Here is an 18,767-nt window from a genome sequence, read left to right on the forward strand (position 1 = left end):
AACTTTACAGACATGGTGATGACTCGTCCCTGGACGGACGTGTATGTCGTAGCCATGAAACACGACGGCCCCCCTAAATTATTGTTTTTGTTGACAGCGACCACATCAACCACGCTTGGCGCAGTGCACAAAGGAATCGGTTAGCATCCGTCATGTTGCCCCATAAGATAACGTCTGATGTCAAAATCCTAGGGATCATTTCTGGCAGTGGAAATTGACCAACCAGAACACGTCTGGTGGGTCCGGACGTAGCGGCACACGGGGACATCCGGCTGGTCAACGGTGGCAGGTGCCGACTCGGTAACGCCTCCCACGTCAATCGACAATGGCGTTTGGGTCCTGGCTCTAGTTCAAAAAACGATTGAAAACTCAAAAATCATCTGGCACCGACACACACGACAAAATCCATTTGCCTTCTCCAACTTTGATCCGTCCTCTCCGAATCCAAATGGAGCGACGGTCTGGCCGTTGCATTCAGCACTCCATGTCGCAGTGGAAATGGGGAATTCAGCTCCTGCCGACAATTACGTTACTCATCGGGCGTTGACACGACACAACGCATATCCACAGCATAATGCAGCTAAATTTCCCACAAATGACGCCCCTCATCACTGCTGATCTTCCATTGAATACGGACGCCCGAGTCACAGAATGACCCTTTTCCCGTCCCAACAAACCTACGCCACGGGGCACGTGAATCCCACGGGACCATCTCCATTGCTCAACGCCATGGCACCTCACCAAGGACGGGTGCCACGAGCACCACTTCCAGGCGCGACGGACAACGCGATCCATCTAGCCGAGGAAGGGTAGCCATATGCGATAGTTGTTAGTGTTGCGACATGGCAACGTCCCCTGACGCGAAAGAGCACACCGCACACCGGAGCGCCCGGCCGCCATTGCGATGCTGCATGCTGCCCTTGACTCTTGACGATTTGCCGCTCATTTTCCCAACGTAGCGGATTGGGGGATGAAAACCAACGTGGACTACTAAAGCACGATGGCCCCCTCTTTGGAACAGTGACATGTATCAATTGCATCACGGTTCCCAACCAGTCTGTTGGAAATTTCAGGATGCGCAGTGTCATCAAGCAAGCTTTGGCCGCCGCATGGTTGGCGACCACGGCCTCGGCCGTGACACCCATATCCGACGCGGACATGAGCCGAATGCTGAACGAGGGAGGAGTCAGTCTCGCCATCAAGGCCCAGCCAATGTTCTTCTTTGGACAAGCATTGCACCAACCTCCCTGTATACCCACGCTCGCAACGACTCCGGACGGAAAGCAAATCCCGTCCTCGAGGCTCTGCGACTGGCCCGATGTTGGCTGCGACTGTCGAAACCCAGGCGTCGGCATCGGCAACCCCAGCCCTTCGTTCCCCATCTACTACAGCTACAAGAAGTGCTCGGATACCTCTGTCCGAGTCGTCTACAACTTGTTCTACACAAAAGACGGCAATAACCCGAACAAGATCTTCGGACACCCCTAGTAAGAAACCCTGGCCGGGTGCTGCGTCGCCCCGCCTCAGGGCGACCTGACCTACTCAATCATGCGTGTGCCGATGACTGATGAGTCGTGCAGCGACTGGGAACGCGTGATAGTTGTTTTCGCCAAGGCCGCCGATGGAAACTGGCGCCCCGACCAGCTGTTCCTCTCTCAACACAGCGGTTACGGCCGCCTGCAGTGGGCCAAGATACAGAATACCATCAACACCCAAGACGCGACCAAACCGCGCGGCGGCGACGACGCAAGACAGGACCTCGACCATCCCAAGGTCTACGTCGAGTGGAGCAAGCACGCTCATCGCGACACCCGCAACACCGTAAGCTCATGTCCGAGTCCGGCTGGGAGCCGGGAGAAGCAAAGTGAACTCACACCCTTCCCAGGGCTGGAACGACCCCCTGTCCCAGCTCACAGATCTCGCTTTCCGATCCAACGACTGGTGGTACTTTCCCAAACGAGGTAAGGAATCCTGGCGCATTCTTCTCCACAAAGTTCCTTCTTTCTGAATATCGAAATCACAGACGACTATATCCGAGCAGATCGATCAACCGAGATAGGGAGACTGCTGGGGAGCTTCGATTGGGGAGACGCCTCATCAAACCCCCCATCAGTGCATGACGGCCTTTGCACTGCCTAAGGGTGTACACGAATAAATGACTTGTATATTTAATTCATAGTCACGCCTTGTCGACATGTCACATGGCCGCCTCGAATAGAATTCTTGACTCGCTTCTCGTCGAGTCGGTCTGAACAAGCGCCGTTTGGAACGTCAACCTCACAATGCCCAGCGAGTCGGCCCAGTGCTTCTTTCTTCATCAGCCTCCGCCGTTCCAGCGATATAAGACGTGTTGTCCTTGAAAATTGTCCACGGCTTCCTTTCGGCCAAATCCAACATCATCTCGGCAAAATAGCTATTCGCCCACGCAAACCACGGTCGCGTAAAGTCACTAGCATTGTTCATATTCACACTCTCATGGATAAGGCCCAGCCCGGACGTGCTTTCAAGAATGAGCTTGAGACGCTCCTCAATCTCTTCGTCGTCGTCAGTGCCGAAAATCGCCGACACCTGAGACATGGGCCAGGGATAAGTGGCATTGACGTGAGGGCCACTTTGCCAGGGCCGGGGTGGAGCAGACGTTAGCAATCCAAACGCCGTTTTTTATTTTTTTAATTTTTCCCTTCTTGGTTTTGTTTCTCATCACTTACCCGATTCCCTCGAATTTCTCGCCAACGGCGTAGTACGGGTTCAAGCGCGAGAACATGGCCTCCTTTGTCTTCCTGTAGACGTCATCGTCTCTGGGCAGAAATCCGAGGTACGGGAGGGATACGAGGCTCGGCACGTTGGCGTCGTCCATGACGTACTGGCCGCCGTAGCCGTTTGTCTCGTAGGCGAAGATGTTGTCGGGCGTCTTGGTGTGTTGGTGGACTGCGTCGCGGATGGTGCGGGCGTGCTGGCGTGCCTGGCTGGAGACGCTGCTTAGTTTGCGGGTGCTGTCGAGCATGTTGGATATGTGTTCGAGCTCCACGGCTAGCATGGCGTTGTCGGAGGTGATGAAGTCTTGGGGGGGTGGGTGTTAGTCCCGAGGGGAGGCGGAGGGTGTGCTGCGATGCTGATCAGGTTTCGGGATGCCACGTACTGAAGACGCACAGGTCGTCGGATGGGCGATGGCTCGAGGCGACGAGGCCGTTGGCGCGCTTGGGCTCGCCGTTGCCGCTGTTGGGCACGGCTGGCGAGAGAGAACCGGGCGTGCCCGTCCAGTTGAAGAAGCTGACGAACTGCCAGCTTTGGGACCAGGTGCTCTGGGATTGTTCGTGGATGGTCTGGAAGATGCTGCGTATGGCGTTTTCCCCTGGCGGACGTTGTCAGCGCGTACTGTGGTCGCGTGAAGTGTGCCCTGGCACGTACAGTTGTCATTGATGAAGGATGTGTCTTGCGTGTTTTGGTAGTACGAGCGGGAGATTTTGAGGAAGCCGGCCAGAGAGTCCAGCTCGTACTGCTGCGGGTTAGGTGGTTGTGGTTGTGGCTGGGAGAGGGCCGAGTCTGCCGAGGCCGACGTACCTTGCACTCGAAGACGGTCTGGTTGTCCACGGGCCTACAGACTGGTCAGCGGCACAACGGGCACCTCTTGCCAACAAGAGACATGCTGCATACGGGTTGACCTTGACTCCGACGGCGTAGTCATTCACCGTGGGCTGAAGCCCCGACTCGGGCGGCGGCTGGAACGCGCCTGCGGACGGTCAGTCAGCGAGGCCGGTTCGGGCATGCCCAAGGCAGTCGACTGTTCATGATATCATGGTGATGCGTACCGCAATAGGGATATCGGGAGATGTACCGCGCCTCGGTGTTGATGACGGCCCTGACGAGGTCCCGGAGGTTGTCATCCTCCGGCAGAAGCCTGTATAGGTGGGCAAACTGGTTGCCCGTGTCGCGGAGCCACTGGGCCCTGTACCGTACATTGAACGCTCAACGATTAGCATCCCGCCCATGACGGCACGCGGCGGTGAGCAGGGAGGTGGAAGCGCAAACTTACGTTATGTCCTGCAGGCGCATGAGCTCAGCTGTGCAAGAGCGAATCGTTGTCATCATGTCCAGAAGATACGTACGCCGGTGACGATGAATGCCAAATTGGCCTCGGGGTCGAAATACTTGACCGTGGTATCCAAGGTCGAGGGGAACGTGTTTTCGAACAACCTGGCCAGGTCGGCGTCTCGAATCCGCGACTTCATTTCGCGAATGACTTTCTACAGGGGCCGTCAGGACTCAGGACCTTGTGCCGTGGTCGTGTCTGAATTCTTGAATGGGACCCACGGACCTCAACCACAGGACTTGTAAAGGTGCGACACGCCTCAATAGGCCGCATAAAGGGCAAGTTCAACGGCCCCTCGGTGAAGGGCGCATGTGGTTCGCGCGAATAGTCGGCGTAGTCGGGACACGAGGCCGGCGTGCGCGCTTGTGCCTTGTAATCTTGCCAAGATGCCTGCGCGGCGGAAAGGACGGCGACCAGAGCAGCCACAGCCGTGAGCCTGAGCGAGGGCATCCTCATTTTGCCACTTGTCTTGTCTTGTGTTGTTTCCTTCTCCTTTGGGGGGCGTCGCGGTGAGAATCGGCATGTGCTCAGCCGTGATGGGGAGGATGAGTCGAGTCGAAAGAAAAAGCAAAGCAAAGCTGCAACCGACTGGGCCGCTGGTTTTAAAGGCACCTACCTAGTAGCAGCAGTAGTATTGGCAGTAGTAGTCACCATGTGAAAGTTCCATCCGAGAAGAAACAAGACACAGACATGGCATTTGTGCGGGGAAGTCGGGTAGCACTGCGACTGGCCGGCTCGACTATTGACGCGTTGCTTGTGCATGCCGATCGTGGATTGGACTGGATTGGACTGGGGAGGAGACGGAATATGTAAAGATGGGTTGCTCGCAAAAGGCACAACGCCGCGTCCGTCGATGGCGAGTAGCACTTGGTGATAGTTGCCGGCGCTAGTCGCCTTGGTCGGATTGAGGCGCGACTGCGTTTCGTGCCACGCTCTCTGTGCGTGACCTCGCGTGGTCTTGGTGATTTTTGTTTGGCTCCTCGTCAACTTGAGTTTCCAAGGTTAGAACTTGGGTCCAGCGCCGGCAGACCTTTGTATGTGGCGGTTTTCTTGGCACCTTGAGCGCCTTGTCTAATCTGGTGTTTCTGCTCATGATTGCGTCTTGTGCGTAGATTTGCTGGTCAGCTAGGTATTCAGGGGAATGTCTGTAATTCTACGTACCTTCGGCCACCAAGTCTCGTCCCAAAGGTATCCTTGGAGGGAAATGGCGGGCCGGCATGAGTCTCATGGCCTCCCCTGTAGACGACTGTATCTGCCAACGCGTCATCTCCGACCGGCGAGGCTACGAAGCGCAGAAACAACAGGACAAAGCCCTGCAAAGGGTGTGATATGCAGGGACACACGGCTGAGGCGAAATCTGGGCAGCAAATAAGAAATACTGCCAACGGCCGTTATACAGGCTTTGGAAGGGCTTCATGCTGCTTCCTGTGACTGTTCGCCCTGACGCCTGGATCGTCCTGACCCGTTCCTACTCGAGTCCATTATGATGTCTGATGTAAAAATAAATCTCCGAATCCTTGGCAAGCTGCCACATTGTCATGTGATCGGCTGCCCGGGCGGGTATAGATGCCTGACATGGAATGAGGCAGAATTTCGGATCTGACCATGGACACTCGGTGCACTTGGCTCCTTTGCCCCCGTGGGCGGGCACGAGATGACGGCTACAATGGCCTCACGCTGCCGTCTCGGAATGGCGCCTCTTCAACATACGGTCTCGGCACCGAACCGCTGGCTCTCCGCCGAATTCGGGCCTGTTCCCCTTCTCGCATTCTGGGTTGACACGTCGCCGTGATGAGTCTGATGCGGGAGCCGGAGTACCTTACCTACCTCGAGAACTCGTGAGCTGCCATTCACCAATCAACGGCGGCCCTCGGCCAGGAGACGCGTTCACGTTGCATCTTCATCCTGATGCCCCACCACCACCAGCCCCGGCACGCCAACACCATCCACATGCGCGGACGAAAATCCGGGGTCGGGACGTGGAAATTCTTGTCTTCGGCTTGAGCCTCGGGCCCCACATGATTGATGCAGGGACTAGGCTGACTCTTGCTGCGGCGGCGCAGCCACGGCGGACATGGAGCAGAAGCACCCTGTGAACAGCGCCCGCATGGACGCCAGAAAAGTATCGGGCAATGGCAATGGCAAGCAGTGACGTCCGTGCCGTATCCTCGCTGACCGTGCTGCAGACACATGTCGAGACGAGAGTGGCGACGGGCGACGAAGCGCTGCTGGAGGAGCCGCCAGCTCCCTGGGGCAGAGGACAGATCGTCATCTATCTCTTCTCTCTGGTTGCCTTCAACAGCACCGTCAATGGCTATGACGGCAGCATGATTGACACCCGTGTTGAATTCAACATACAACAATGGCTCCAACAGCGGAATCTGGGCTGGCATCGTCTCCTCCATGTATCGGATTGGCAACATTGTCGCTCTGCCTTTTCTCGGGCCAGTCTGCGACCACTTTGGCCGACGAGCTGGCATGGCTAGCGGTGCCGCTCTCGTCATCACCGGCAAGTCGTCCCTCATGATTTTTTTGTTCGGCGCTGCCTTCTCGATTGGCATCACGCCGTTGCAGGGACGGTATCTTGTCGAGGTCTTGAGTTTTGAGATGAGAGCCAAGGGTATGGTCGTGTCCAACTTGGCGGGTACGTCATCTTATCTCTTTGCCGGAAACCTCCCCATCTTTTTCCGTCTTCTTTCCTTTCGACGAGATTTTCCTCCTTCATTCTTTGGCGCTTACCAAAGACTGCAGTCAATCTTGCCGGTTTGCTCAACCAGTACGCCTGGTCGGTGTCCATGAAGAACCTAGGATGGAAGACGTACATCATCTTTACAGTCTGGCATGCAATTTCCGTCATCATCGTTTACTTTACGTTGCCCGAAACAATGGGTACAACAGTAAGCCGCGTCGAGCACTTTGTTTGCTTTGACGTGGACTCGTGTAAAAATTTGCTATAGCTCCAAGAGTTGGACCACATCTTTGCAGCAAAGAATCCCGTCGAGGCATCCATATCAAAGAAGGTGATAGTCCGCCAGGACGGACACCTAGTCGAGGTCGAGGAGGCCTAACCTTGGCCTTGTCTGAGACGGTGGTCGACCGATTAACTCTAGATTATGACCGTGCTTCTGTGCGAAGGGGAAAAAAAATACAGAAAAATCTAATTCGTCTCTAGTACATCTACCGCATTGCAATTCGTCATGGCCCCAAGAGTCCAGTAAAAAAAAAAAGGGGGGGGGAAGGGGGATCCAAGGGAAATCTAGTTCGTGTACTCCGTACTCTAAGCATTACACAGCCCCTTCGCAACCAAAGGTGGCGTAGAATCGGCATCGCCCCAGTCAAAGCTCGCTATCAACTTGCCGACATCAGTCGACTCGTCCGCCAATATATAGTTTCCTTTGCTGAAGTCAGCTCTGCCACCACCAAGCACAGAACGCAGGGACCTGGACTCACCCTTGGTCGGGAAATACCACCAACTGTCAGAACGGAACGCATTGTCCGTAAGCTGGGATAAGACGTCAACCCACGTCTGGGGATTGTTAGCTTCACTTCTTCTTCGTCATTTCTTGCCAGCGACCGGGACACGAGCGTACAGTTGACTTTTCCTGATGCATGTCGTGCTTCGCCGACGCAATGTAGCACTAGATAAGGACCTGTTAGTTGAGCCGACCTCCGAGGCAGAGCCCGTTCGTCCGTATTGCAAAAAGTACGACTCACCTTTGGATGATCCAAGTTTCTCAATCCATCAGGGCCGCCCCGTGGCTTTCCAGCATCTGCGGCGTCAAACGTGTTCTTGATGTGCGCCCATTCTATCCTCTGGTATCCCGTATGTTGGGACAGGTATAACTGCGCGGGCGCCCACGTGCCATTACTTTGGTTCTTGTCCCATATCACGATGACTCGTTCCCAGTCGCTAGCGGTCCGGGTCAGCGCTGCCCACACAGTTCATCCCCCGTTGCGGGACACATCACGGCCGTAGCGAGTGCGTGCCCTTTCTTGTATGGGGCAAGACTCACAACGGATGCCCGAATATCTTGTTGGGGATAAACCCGTCCTTTGTGTAAAACAAGTTGTACGCAACCCTGACGGCCGCGTCCCCGCACCTCGTATATGAGAAGTACACGGGGAACGACGGCAGCGGGCTCCCGAGCGGCACGCCGGGATTTCGACAGTCGCATCCAGAGTCCGGCCACGCGCACAGCTTCGACGGCGCCGCCTGCGTGCCGTTGACTGTCGCCCAAGACGGAATGCACGGTGCTTTGCCCACCGCCTGGCCCGTGAGAAACATGGGCTGTGCCCTCATGGCGAGCTCGACGCCCCCCGCGTTCAACAGGCGTGCCATGTCGGCGTCGGACATTGGCGTGACGGCGGCTGTTGCTGCAGCCAGTGACACGAGGGTCAAGGCTTTCTGGACGAGTTCTCGCATCTCGAACTGGCTCGGGGGTGTAGCATGGGGGGGATCTCTCGGTCTCGTCGGCCAGGGAAGGGCCATGCACTCTCCGAGACGGCCACGGAGGCTCGGCCATGACGTTTATTTAAACGCCTTCGCCTCTCTCCTGTTTTCTGGAGTTGGCATTTCTCGCAGCGGCAACGAGGCATGCCGGGACATCATGCGACAGGCAGGCCGGCAGTGATGGGAGGGCTGAGTCTTGTCCCATAGGCCTGGTGCGCGCCAGGTGCGCATTGCGCATGAACCCATCTGGATGTCTGCGTGAGCCCGTGACGGTGCGCTTGGCCCTGACAGCGCATGTTGTTACTGCTAAAGAGAGGCTGGCCGGTGATTTTGATTTTTCATCAGCAGCGAGGGGAGTATGCTGCGTGTCCACGTGGTGGTTACATTGTGACCGTGGTCACGGGTCCCCTGACGCGACGGATGGGCTCGGGAGTCGGCGTGCCGTTAGCCAGGGCGACGGCCCCTGCGGCGGTGTCGATTTTTCGCGCGCCGCTTGCCGGAATGCAAAGGCACTCGGGTTTTGTAGATTTCGTGCGCGGTGGCCCAGTGCCCAACGCTACCACTGCCAGTCGTTTGCGTTTTTCTTGGTCTGCAGCGCGGAATAAAACATGTGGCGGTCATTTGGTATCCGCCAAATTTATCTTAGAGGATGCAGGCACCGCGTTTCGACTGAGAGGAGGGATGAGTAGACGGACCAAGGGGAGAGCCGACGTGGCTGAGAAGACGGCGACTTTATACGCCTAAGCATGTGCTATCAAGAAAGCACGTATTGCATGGAGATGCTGCTAGCACATCATTCAGAAGCACGTCATTCCACCTCCGGAGGAGGTCATCATGTAGTAGTTGCGGTATAAGAACGAATGCCTGCACTCAAAAGACGGCGACGCTCTCTTCCGCATGCCATGGCCCAGCCACTTATCGAGGAATGCTAGTCGTCTCATACGGAGTAGTAGTCCAGACTCCATCCGCATGGGTCGCATTCTGCTCATTGTTGTACAGGGTGTTTCCGGGCAAGCTCGGCAAACGCCCGCGCACCCTGACGGCAGATTGAAAACGTGCATAACGAGGGATGCAAGGGGTGTCGTCCTCAGATGCGAGCTGCGAATTCGCCAGTCCTCAAGTCCATGGTCACAGCTAGAACTGGCAACGTCGGGACATACCAAGTTGAATACTATTCGTACGTGGCACAACATCGACCACGCTGGGCAAATAGACGCCCATTCCGTCAGCTTGCCCCGACTTCAAGTCCGTATTATCACGATGTCAGAAGGAGCTGACGCATACGTATGACTTTCGCGGCGAAGTGAAGTGCTAGAGTGCAATATTGTAGAAAAGACTTTGGCTTTGGACCCCACCGTCCACCATGGAATTAAAATTTGTGCCAAGCTTTCCTGAACGTTGCTGGAAGGATTCCTAACTGTGTTAATGAGCATGTTGGAATGAGCCGCGTCTTCCCTTTCGCAGTCAGTGACACGTGTGGGCTCCATAGTTGTCTCATAATCGGTCGGTTCACGTAAACCGAGCTCGGGAGCGTTGTTTTCCATAAAGATGCCTGATATGAACTCGCTTGAATGCTGTCAATGGAAAAAACGTTGGATTGTGTCTCAAGTAAGCGGCGCTCTGATTTTCCTTCAGCGAATGGACGATGAACATTGTACATGAGTTTTCCTGTACTGAGTAATGCGAAGGGTGGGGAGACGCACAGACAAGGCCAGAACCTTGGTCCATTTTCGACATCAGTAATTGATGGTGGAGTCGCGATGCACCTCAACCTCAGCTTGCAGAAGTAATCTCTTCATGGACGATGCAACAAAAGGTTCCCAACCTGCTGCTGCCTGGGAGTACGCAGGTGGTACCAAGGGCCATACTCCGTACAGCCAGGTGAATCGAAATGCACAGTCCAACATTGTATGCCATGTGCGGCTAGTCTAGCCGGCACCTTGCGGACGTCGGAGTGGGAGCGCGTGCTTCAATTCGGATCGTCCGCTTCGGGGGCACAAGGGTTCTGCTCCCATACTCCGTTTCCACGATTCGGATTGGAACGAATCACGCACGAGGATCGCTCAAACCGGATGAGAATTATTTCACGTGTCCCGGTAATAGGACGATTCGAGCGAACCAAATCGCCAGAGCCAGCCCGCTCGTATGACTAGAATCGGCGAGGGAAGGGGACGGAGCGGCATGGCCACCGTAGCGTCGCCCACGACGTCAGTCGTGAAGAGCGGTGCTTGATAGATGCGCGCATCTCGTTGACTCCTGCTGGGCCTAGAGGGCCTAGAGTCACGTCGCATGAGGCGCAGATTATTCAAGCAGATGAAATCGCCAGCATCCGGCTCATCTGGGAACCAGCCAGACCTTGTTGCATGAAGGCGCAGGGGGGACGTTGTCTGTCAGGAATAGTGCTTCGTACCCGTACTCCGTATTTGGTCGGGAATCAGCCAAGGCGCGGTGTCGATAGCATGCATGCCACACGCCCCAGCCCGAGGCATTAGTTGCGTGAAGATGGTCTCGTCCAATTAATTATCTGAGGACAGCCGACCCTTGACATCGGTCAATCCAAGACCAACAAGACTCGTGCTCTGGGAGCGACCTGTAAGGGACCTCGCCTCAAGGATTCGTTGTGGGCAAGCAAACAGCCACCCAGTATTTATTCCGTGGGCGGTAAGAAGTACGGAGCAACACTGAGCATGGTTGGGGAGCATCGGTGCAGGCTCTCGTAGGCGTGTTCGAATTTATCGTCTGGTGCATGGACAATGTGAATTCGTCTGGTCTTAAGACAGGTGCAAAGCAATTGGCCCTGGTTGTCCCCTGTTCGTCCCCAAGGCGGCCAGAAGGTTCCTCGCACCTTCCCTTACTCGACCTGGCACATTCCACTTTGGTGAGGGATGATGGCCTGGCGCAATTCCTACGCATCTCCCATCCCCCACTCTTACAGTGTCGAGACGTACACTCTGCCTTTCCGTTCCGTCAATATTATGCCAGTTGTGGATCAATTGCTGCCTCCTGCCCAGTTTCAGCATTTTCAGAGACCAGTCAAGCTAACGCCGGCCCACTTCACGATCCCTGTTCTCGGGTTTCTGACCCTCACTTCCCATGTCGATTCAGTCATCCAGCTTCGGTTATCTTGTTGTTTGTTCGTTCTTCTGTCTAGTCTAGATCATCCATCCACTTCAAAGTGTCGAAGCTTCTATCCACCTCGACGGACTTGGTGATCATCGCTGTTGACACGGTTCCTCTCGTGCTCCGTCCGCATCTCCAACTCTTGCTCCGTCTTCAATAGTGTGGGGCAGGCCGTTCGTTCCTTCCAAACGAACCGTCTTCTCATGACCGGAGTAACGAAGTAGAGAGGCGCAGACCGCGGCGCTTTTTTTGCGTTCCCCATTTCTTTCTCTAAATGCTTGTGAACTCCCTCGTCACCAGTATCGAGCGACAAAGGTGAATGCCCAGCACGTCATTTTCTCTCTCCAGATGCACGAAGAAATTAATACCTATCCCATGACAACCGTCATTTTACCTTTGTTTTCACTCTGTTGTCATAATACAAATCATTCGCTCTGAGAGAGTCCCTGAGGTTTTAAAGTCTGAAGGCGGCGGACTTGCGCTGTGGCACCGGTCCGGCCCATCGTTGGTTAACATTTTCGTCCTCTTCATCATGTCTACGGCCAAGGCCACCAAGAAGAGTGCCTTCTCGTGTGAGCTGTGCCGCAGGCGCAAGGTACGTTTTATATCTCCTGGGTCTGGCTGTTTGTGACGTTCGACGGACGATGGCCGATGCACGCACAAATCACAATCACACAGACACACGTCACAACCAACTGTTACACCAATGTGATTCAGCTCCAGCTTTGCATGCTGTGGACAGGTTTACTCATGCATTCATTCTGCTTCTGCGAATAGGTAAAATGCGGAGGTGAGCAGCCCATTTGTCAGCGGTGTGCTGCTCGCAACGATGATTGCGTTTACAAGCTGTTCGTCGACCCCACCGTCTGCAGATGAAAAGCTTATATTCTAACTTGAAACTTAGAAATCCGACGTTGTCCTACACTCAGCGACTAGAGGAACGAATTAAGGAACTGGAAGATCAAGTATCCAACCTTGCGAAGTCGCCTTCGTCGCTTGCTGGCTCGCCCCATTCAAGTCCTCCCGGGTCAGGCGTGCAAGATGTCCCTTCGCAAACCACTCGGCATGCCACTGACGAGCAGGGTATATGTCGTCGCTTCAAAAGCTTGAAGATTGACGAAAAAGGAAGCATCACATACCATGGGGCCACTAGTTTTTTCAATCTTCCAAGTGACCTAACTGGCACCGGAGTGTCTGACACCCCCATCCTGAACCCATCGTCCTCGGATACCGACCTCCAGAGACGAGAGCGCTTAATTCACAACGCATGGCACCAGCGCGCCATGGAAAACTTGAGCGAAATCCCTGTATGTCTCTTGTCTATGAGTTTAGCCCGTCATGATGTCAGGGCCGACATACAACCAGAGCTACTAACTGGTGTCGCAGGAACCATTTCAATACCTGCTTAATGTTCATTGGTGCTGGATCCAACCACTTTTTAATTTTATCTACCGACCTATATTTACACGTAGGTTTATCCAAAACCAATCATCGCTCAACTCACGAATTCTCTTCGCCACATAGCTTTCAGCTAACAATGGCAGGCGACATGCAATCCATGGGGCCATACTATTCACACACGCTACTGAATGCCATAATTTCGCACTCAATCCGATGGGGTCGGAGCGACCCATGCACTAAACAATTACTTGATGACTCCTACCAAGGCGGCCTCGTCTTTGGCAAACATGCCAGAAGCATGCTTTTTGAAGAATTGAATCATGGAGTTTGTACAATACCTACGATACAAACACTCCTCCTTCTTAGCGCGCAAGAGTGCAGTCAAGGCAATTCTACCCAAGCTTGGACATACAGCGGAATTGCTTTCCGCCTGTTGGATCATCTTGGCATCTGTGTGGACAGCCAGCGATTTCCGGGCTCTGTTCCCTTAAGTGATGAAGAGCTCGAGATTCGTCGGCGCATCTATTGGGGCTGCTATTTCTGGGACAAGCTTATATGTCTGTATCTGGGACGTTCTCCTTCCTTACAACATACAAACGTTTCACCGTCCTGTATCATGTGTAAGAATTTTCTCCCTCAGCGACAGATCTGCAAACGAAGCCGATTTGTTGACCAGTTTCTCACAGTTGATGATTCGGCCGAAAATGACCTGTGGGTTCCGTTTGGTATTCCACAGACCGATCCCACGTTGAAATATCTACCAACAACAGCTCACTCCGCCTCTTGTTTCATGAGCATGTGTCGATTAGCAGTTATTTTCAACGAAATTTTGATACACATGTACGACCCTCTATCGCAAAATACTGATACTGAAATCCAAGAGTGTCTCAACTCGCAGGAACCGCTGTTGCATCAATGGTGGGATCAACTGCCAATTCACCTTCAAATTGATCCCGTCTCATTGCCCAACCTGGCTCCGCCATCCCACATTGTGACACTGAAGTACGTATGGCCTTGCAACATCAGCAATCAACTCAGGGCCGAGACTGCATGACTAACACTGGACAACAGTTGTCTTTATCATGCCTTCAAAATCTTGCTCTATCGGCCAATGATCACCGGAAGAGGACAGCATGAATGCGACAGCCCGTCTCCGGTCCAGAGGTATCTAGTGGAAAGTGTGACATCGGCGACATCTATCATTGCAATCTTTGATCTTTTCTGCAGGACTTTCACCATGAACTACTGTGTTCTTTCACTCGCCTACTGTGTATATATTGCCTCGTCAATCTTCCTACTCCAGGTTCAAGCCGCTCCAGACGACCAGCACGCAATGCGAAAGCTTACTTATTGCATTCAATGCTTGCAGCAAGTGAGACAAATTAGCCCAGGTAAGATGTCCTGGGTGTTTCCCTCCCTAGAATGAATATGTTTTACTGATGCAGCTGCTTAATATAGTCATAGCTTCCGCGCTGGTTAATATCAACAAGGAACTCACCGCTGTGGGCATTACAGTAGGAATGTCTACGCAGCAAAACACTCGGACTCAGCCAACCCCATCGACAGGATCGAGCTCTTCTTTGTCTGGTGATACACACCAAACACCTCCAGATACAGCCAGACAAGGCCATGTTCCAACTCACCCAGTGTACCAGCCATCGTTTAGCAACAACCTTGGTCCGGATGCAATGTCTATAGAGCCGGGCGTTTTTGAAACGATGTCGACCCTGGAGCCACTAAGCATTCGAGTCGGGACAATTTCCCAGTCAAAAATTCCACCTTCTTTTGGACGAGGATCCTGATCTATGCAATGGCTTATGGAATGAGTATAAAATGCGTCTTTTTGAAGCAATTGTGGCGAAACTGTGTTAGATTGGTACACAACGTCAACGAAATAGCCGTCGGTTCTACGGACATCCAAGACTCTCAGTATTACATATCGCGCAGAGCTCATCAGTTTCTCCCCTATGAATTGCGGTCGGTATCCTGAGCACCTCAGGCTCTTGGCGACTGAGGTTTCACAGCCCAAAGGTCAAGGCTGCAGCTGTCTTGCAGGGCTTCCCATAATCCCAGATAATACGCGTCTGGTGAAAGAAAAGGAGAAGTTGCTTGGGCGTGAATTGAGGCGACTGACTGAAACATCAACCAGACATCCCCAGGCGGTGCAACGTGCCGGCTATGACGATTATACTCCAACTGGGCAGGAATTTGATGGGGCAGCATGACGAGGATTGCTATCACATGATTTGTGCATGATCTGTCAGATTACGAGGTGTTGCTAGGCGTATGCAACAAAGTTGTGTGCCTGACGACTCGCCAGACCCCGAGGTCAAACAGTGGCGTTGATGCTGTCTGCGTGACATACTTGGAAGTTACTCGGGAAATATTGAGCAACTCATCGCCAATTGGTAGCCAGGGTGAGATCAGCTCTGAATGACAAGGTCCTTCGGCTCGACAGTGATTTGAGGATGTTGAGGAGCCTTGGGGATAATCTAGAAGCAGTGACCATTAACTAATAAATGACATGCCGGGTCGATGCATGACCATATGTGTCCGCGGTCGAGCTGGTAACTAGCACCGACAAGGCCCTAGGATGATGAATGTGGACGATGTTCATTGGCTATAAAATGGGCATCCGGTACGATTAGTCATCAGAGGTTTTTCTTCCTGAGCAGTTCCACAATCTATCACTTGTCCAGGAACAATCTACCCATATATAGACTTGAATCTTAAAATACTAGTCAACAGAATTAGTCGCAGATAGCGGAAGGGGGTTTTATAGCAAACCCGAGCATAGCCCCAATTTTCTCAGTCGTTCTGGTCTACATGTAACGTGAGGGAGGGTACACATTTGAGGGTAGTTCTGTGCAAGGGTTGGGGTTAGGGTTAGGGCTAAGCGCAAGTCAGGTTTAAGGTTGACAGTTATGGTTAGGGCCAAGGTTATCGGGGAATCGGGATACCGCTAATCGTGCCCGCCCCACTTTATGTGGTTCGGCTAGCAAAAGCCCTCACCACCAAAGGTGGTGCTCGACAGCAAGGCGGGCCGGACACCAAGGCGGGCCAATTTTCAACCTAATAACGCTATTAACCTCTTCGCCTATAATGTACACCCTTCTCGTCCCAAATTTCTAGTAGATCTAGTACAGAATCCAGACGCCATTTACGTGCCTTTTTAGCTGCTTCAAAAAACGTCCTCTTGGCGTGGTTGTGGCGCCTTTTGTCGGCATGCTCTTTATGCTTGCTGTTCGCCTGATGAACTCGAGAAAGGTCTTTGCAAAGGCGTGATTGGAAGGAGAAACGGCGAATGGTTGACGCGACAGGTATGCATTTGTTGGCGGTGACGGGAGGGGAGCCATATGAAGAGGTGCATTATCTGTTGACTGTTTTTCTAGACCGGGAAATAAAAATAGGACATGTATAGAAAACCAGATATTACAGCCCTTTTTAAAAAAAAAATCAAAAAAATCAAAGGTCGTCACTCATTCATTGGAAGCTTCAACGAAAAAAAAAACCCCGGATGTAATTACGCAGCTCATTAAAGATCCACCTGATCAATCGCCGGCCACCATTGAGACCAGGCCCCCTGCTCGTCGAGGTTATTGCTGACTTCCGCGAAAAGCTGGTTCAACAAGGTATTAGTGTCGAGCTCGTGCTCGTGCTCGTGCTCGTGCTCGTGCCCTTGAACCGGCCAAGTCGCCTGCGCCGAGGGCCGCTCCGCGCCCCGAATCTCCCGAGTATGCGCGTCGGATCTATCCACGACACGGAACTCGTGGACAGACTGGTGTAGAGTATCAAAGTCTGCTCGTGTGCGCCCCTGGTATCGTGTCCGGTCCTCGGTTGCTCGCTCGTAGAGCACGGATGCATGGTGTATCGTTTTGATCTTGCGCGTGCCGCCCTCTCAATGTTAGCGCAACGGTGGCCACGGTCGTGTCATGCTTGCGGGCGGCTTACCCATCCGTCGGCGATTTTCCAGACAAGTCGAAACTTTTCCAGGTAGTCGAGACACATTTTGAGACAGTCGCTTGCTCGCGGGCTGCGGCCCAGGTTCATTCGGGGGTATTTCGCCACGTAGAGGTTGAGGTAGCCGGCTGAGAATGCGCAGAACCCGGCAAAGGGCGTCATGAGATGCACGCCACACTCGGAGGCCTCGTGTAGAATGGCGGCGATGTGCTCTGCCGCGCCGAAGAGGAGTCGGGAGCTGTCGTCCCACCAGCCCTCGGGGGCGGGCGCCCCCAGCATGGGCTGGTCGACTGGACCCCGTGGCTCCGACTCCGGGGTCGGCAGGAAGGGGAAGTACTCGCGGTGAAGCATGAGGGTGCTGACAAGGCGTAAGCAGGGGCGGCGGCGGCAAGTTGGGAGCCCCGTCGACCGCTACCGCTGTGGGAAGGGGATTCTTACCTCACGTAGTACAGGAGATTGAGGTAGACGAACGTCTCCATGTCAGAAAAGTGACTAAAAACGCCGCCCTCGGGTTACCAGACTTAGACCCTAATTTGAGCACTTCAGCACTTCAGCGTGGCGTCTGCATTGATTTTGCCTTCAGCTAAATGATTGGCACTACGAGTACTTCGTACTCCGGACGTTCAAGTCAAAAACAGATGGTTCCGCTGCTCTCGGGCAACCTCGGTTACCGAGCAAGTGACTTTTGACTTCAACACGATCAGCCGGTTGGACTTGACATTGACTCTAGAAGTTAGCCTTCTCGTCTCACTACTCCGTGCCAGAGTTGGCGTCGTTTCCTGTTTTCAAAGCTCGGGCTTTCTTGGCGCATTGGTGACGGACATATTCAAGGAGTCGGAAAAAGCTGACTCCAGCCACACTCAGTAACAGAAAGCTGCGAGGCTCTGGCATTGTAACGCTTCACTACGGAGTACTCCGTGGCTCAGGGGAAATACTCCGAATTCATTCCCGTCTTGCAGGTTGCAATAACTGTCTAGGTCATTTCCCTGGACACAGACTGGTCGCGTCCCGGTAACGGACTGGCGAACAAGGTTACGCCGACGACCGGCTCGAGACGATGGCGACGACCTGCGACACGTTCGACCCTGTTTGAGTTATTGAGTTAGGAAGTACGTACGTACCTACTAGTCCTGTGCGTGCCGAAACTCGAACACGCGACATTAACACGCAACATTCGCTGGTATCTTTTCATACAAATTTTGCAGCATCAGTACAAGCTAAGAAATTGTACAGCCACCCACGGGCTGCTCCGCTGCTGACTAACGCTACCCAGCAACACCACAGCCTCAAGCTGACGATATCATGGAATTTCAACATTTTCAACGCCACCACAACGCAGCGTCGCAACACAGGTACCGTCCTCAACAATCGCACAACCGACGGCAGCACAAGGCTGTGAGTGGAGCTTCTATTCGAATTTCCGCCGGCGAATGTTACGTGTCTAGACTGCATGAAGCACTGCCCCACACACAGAGCCATAGAAGCGAGCTTCTCTAAGTCCTCAATGCTTAGCTTGGAGAAGCTCGAGCAAGTTGCGGAAGAGGGCCTCTCCTGGCAGCCATGGAAAACAAGGTTATCTGTTTCAGGAACCACCGGCTACAAAACAAGGAATAGGTGGACGCCTTGCAGTTCAGCCAACATCGATTTCCCGGCCGCGGCACTGCTCTCGGCGTAACCCTGGGCGACCTTACCGCCCTCCCCAACAAAAGCTCGCTCGCTCACCAGCTTGATCTGGACAAGTTCCTT

General features: G+C 53.7%; 6 protein-coding genes across 6 annotated transcripts; 3 read left to right on the forward strand and 3 right to left on the reverse strand.

Annotated features, from left to right (window-relative positions):
• Positions 1–1,074: 1,074 nt before the first annotated feature.
• On the forward strand, positions 1,075–2,139 carry MAM_08161 (Necrosis inducing; the record flags this gene model as incomplete). The annotated part of the gene is made up of 4 exons (XM_040826959.1): positions 1,075–1,487; positions 1,581–1,821; positions 1,886–1,961; positions 2,024–2,139. The coding sequence occupies 4 exons, from the start codon at positions 1,075–1,077 to the stop codon at positions 2,137–2,139; spliced, it is 846 nt and encodes a 281-aa protein (XP_040675036.1).
• A 138-nt stretch (positions 2,140–2,277) lies between these two features.
• On the reverse strand, positions 2,278–4,546 carry MAM_08162 (DUF1237 domain protein; the record flags this gene model as incomplete). The annotated part of the gene is made up of 10 exons (XM_040826960.1): positions 2,278–2,611; positions 2,709–3,060; positions 3,140–3,352; positions 3,409–3,496; positions 3,562–3,595; positions 3,655–3,730; positions 3,810–3,946; positions 4,034–4,041; positions 4,107–4,244; positions 4,316–4,546. 10 exons carry the CDS (start codon positions 4,544–4,546, stop codon positions 2,278–2,280), a joined length of 1,611 nt encoding a protein of 536 aa, XP_040675037.1.
• A 1,676-nt stretch (positions 4,547–6,222) lies between these two features.
• On the forward strand, positions 6,223–7,158 carry MAM_08163 (sugar transporter (hexose transporter); the record flags this gene model as incomplete). Its single annotated transcript, XM_040826961.1, has 4 exons — positions 6,223–6,484; positions 6,540–6,734; positions 6,842–6,987; positions 7,048–7,158. The coding sequence occupies 4 exons, from the start codon at positions 6,223–6,225 to the stop codon at positions 7,156–7,158; spliced, it is 714 nt and encodes a 237-aa protein (XP_040675038.1).
• A 209-nt stretch (positions 7,159–7,367) lies between these two features.
• Positions 7,368–8,513, reverse strand: MAM_08164 (Necrosis inducing; the record flags this gene model as incomplete). The annotated part of the gene is made up of 4 exons (XM_040826962.1): positions 7,368–7,616; positions 7,681–7,728; positions 7,805–8,000; positions 8,104–8,513. 4 exons carry the CDS (start codon positions 8,511–8,513, stop codon positions 7,368–7,370), a joined length of 903 nt encoding a protein of 300 aa, XP_040675039.1.
• Positions 8,514–12,192: 3,679 nt separating this feature from the next.
• Positions 12,193–13,034, forward strand: MAM_08165 (Zn(2)-C6 fungal-type DNA-binding domain protein; the record flags this gene model as incomplete). Its single annotated transcript, XM_040826963.1, has 4 exons — positions 12,193–12,255; positions 12,438–12,508; positions 12,565–12,967; positions 12,993–13,034. The coding sequence occupies 4 exons, from the start codon at positions 12,193–12,195 to the stop codon at positions 13,032–13,034; spliced, it is 579 nt and encodes a 192-aa protein (XP_040675040.1).
• A 3,562-nt stretch (positions 13,035–16,596) lies between these two features.
• Positions 16,597–17,500, reverse strand: MAM_08166 (uncharacterized protein; the record flags this gene model as incomplete). The annotated part of the gene is made up of 3 exons (XM_040826964.1): positions 16,597–16,956; positions 17,013–17,379; positions 17,460–17,500. The coding sequence occupies 3 exons, from the start codon at positions 17,498–17,500 to the stop codon at positions 16,597–16,599; spliced, it is 768 nt and encodes a 255-aa protein (XP_040675041.1).
• Positions 17,501–18,767: the final 1,267 nt, after the last annotated feature.

This window comes from Metarhizium album, assembly GCF_000804445.1.
Source record: "Metarhizium album ARSEF 1941 chromosome Unknown scaffold_45, whole genome shotgun sequence".
In the NCBI taxonomy this organism is placed as follows: domain Eukaryota; kingdom Fungi; phylum Ascomycota; class Sordariomycetes; order Hypocreales; family Clavicipitaceae; genus Metarhizium; species Metarhizium album.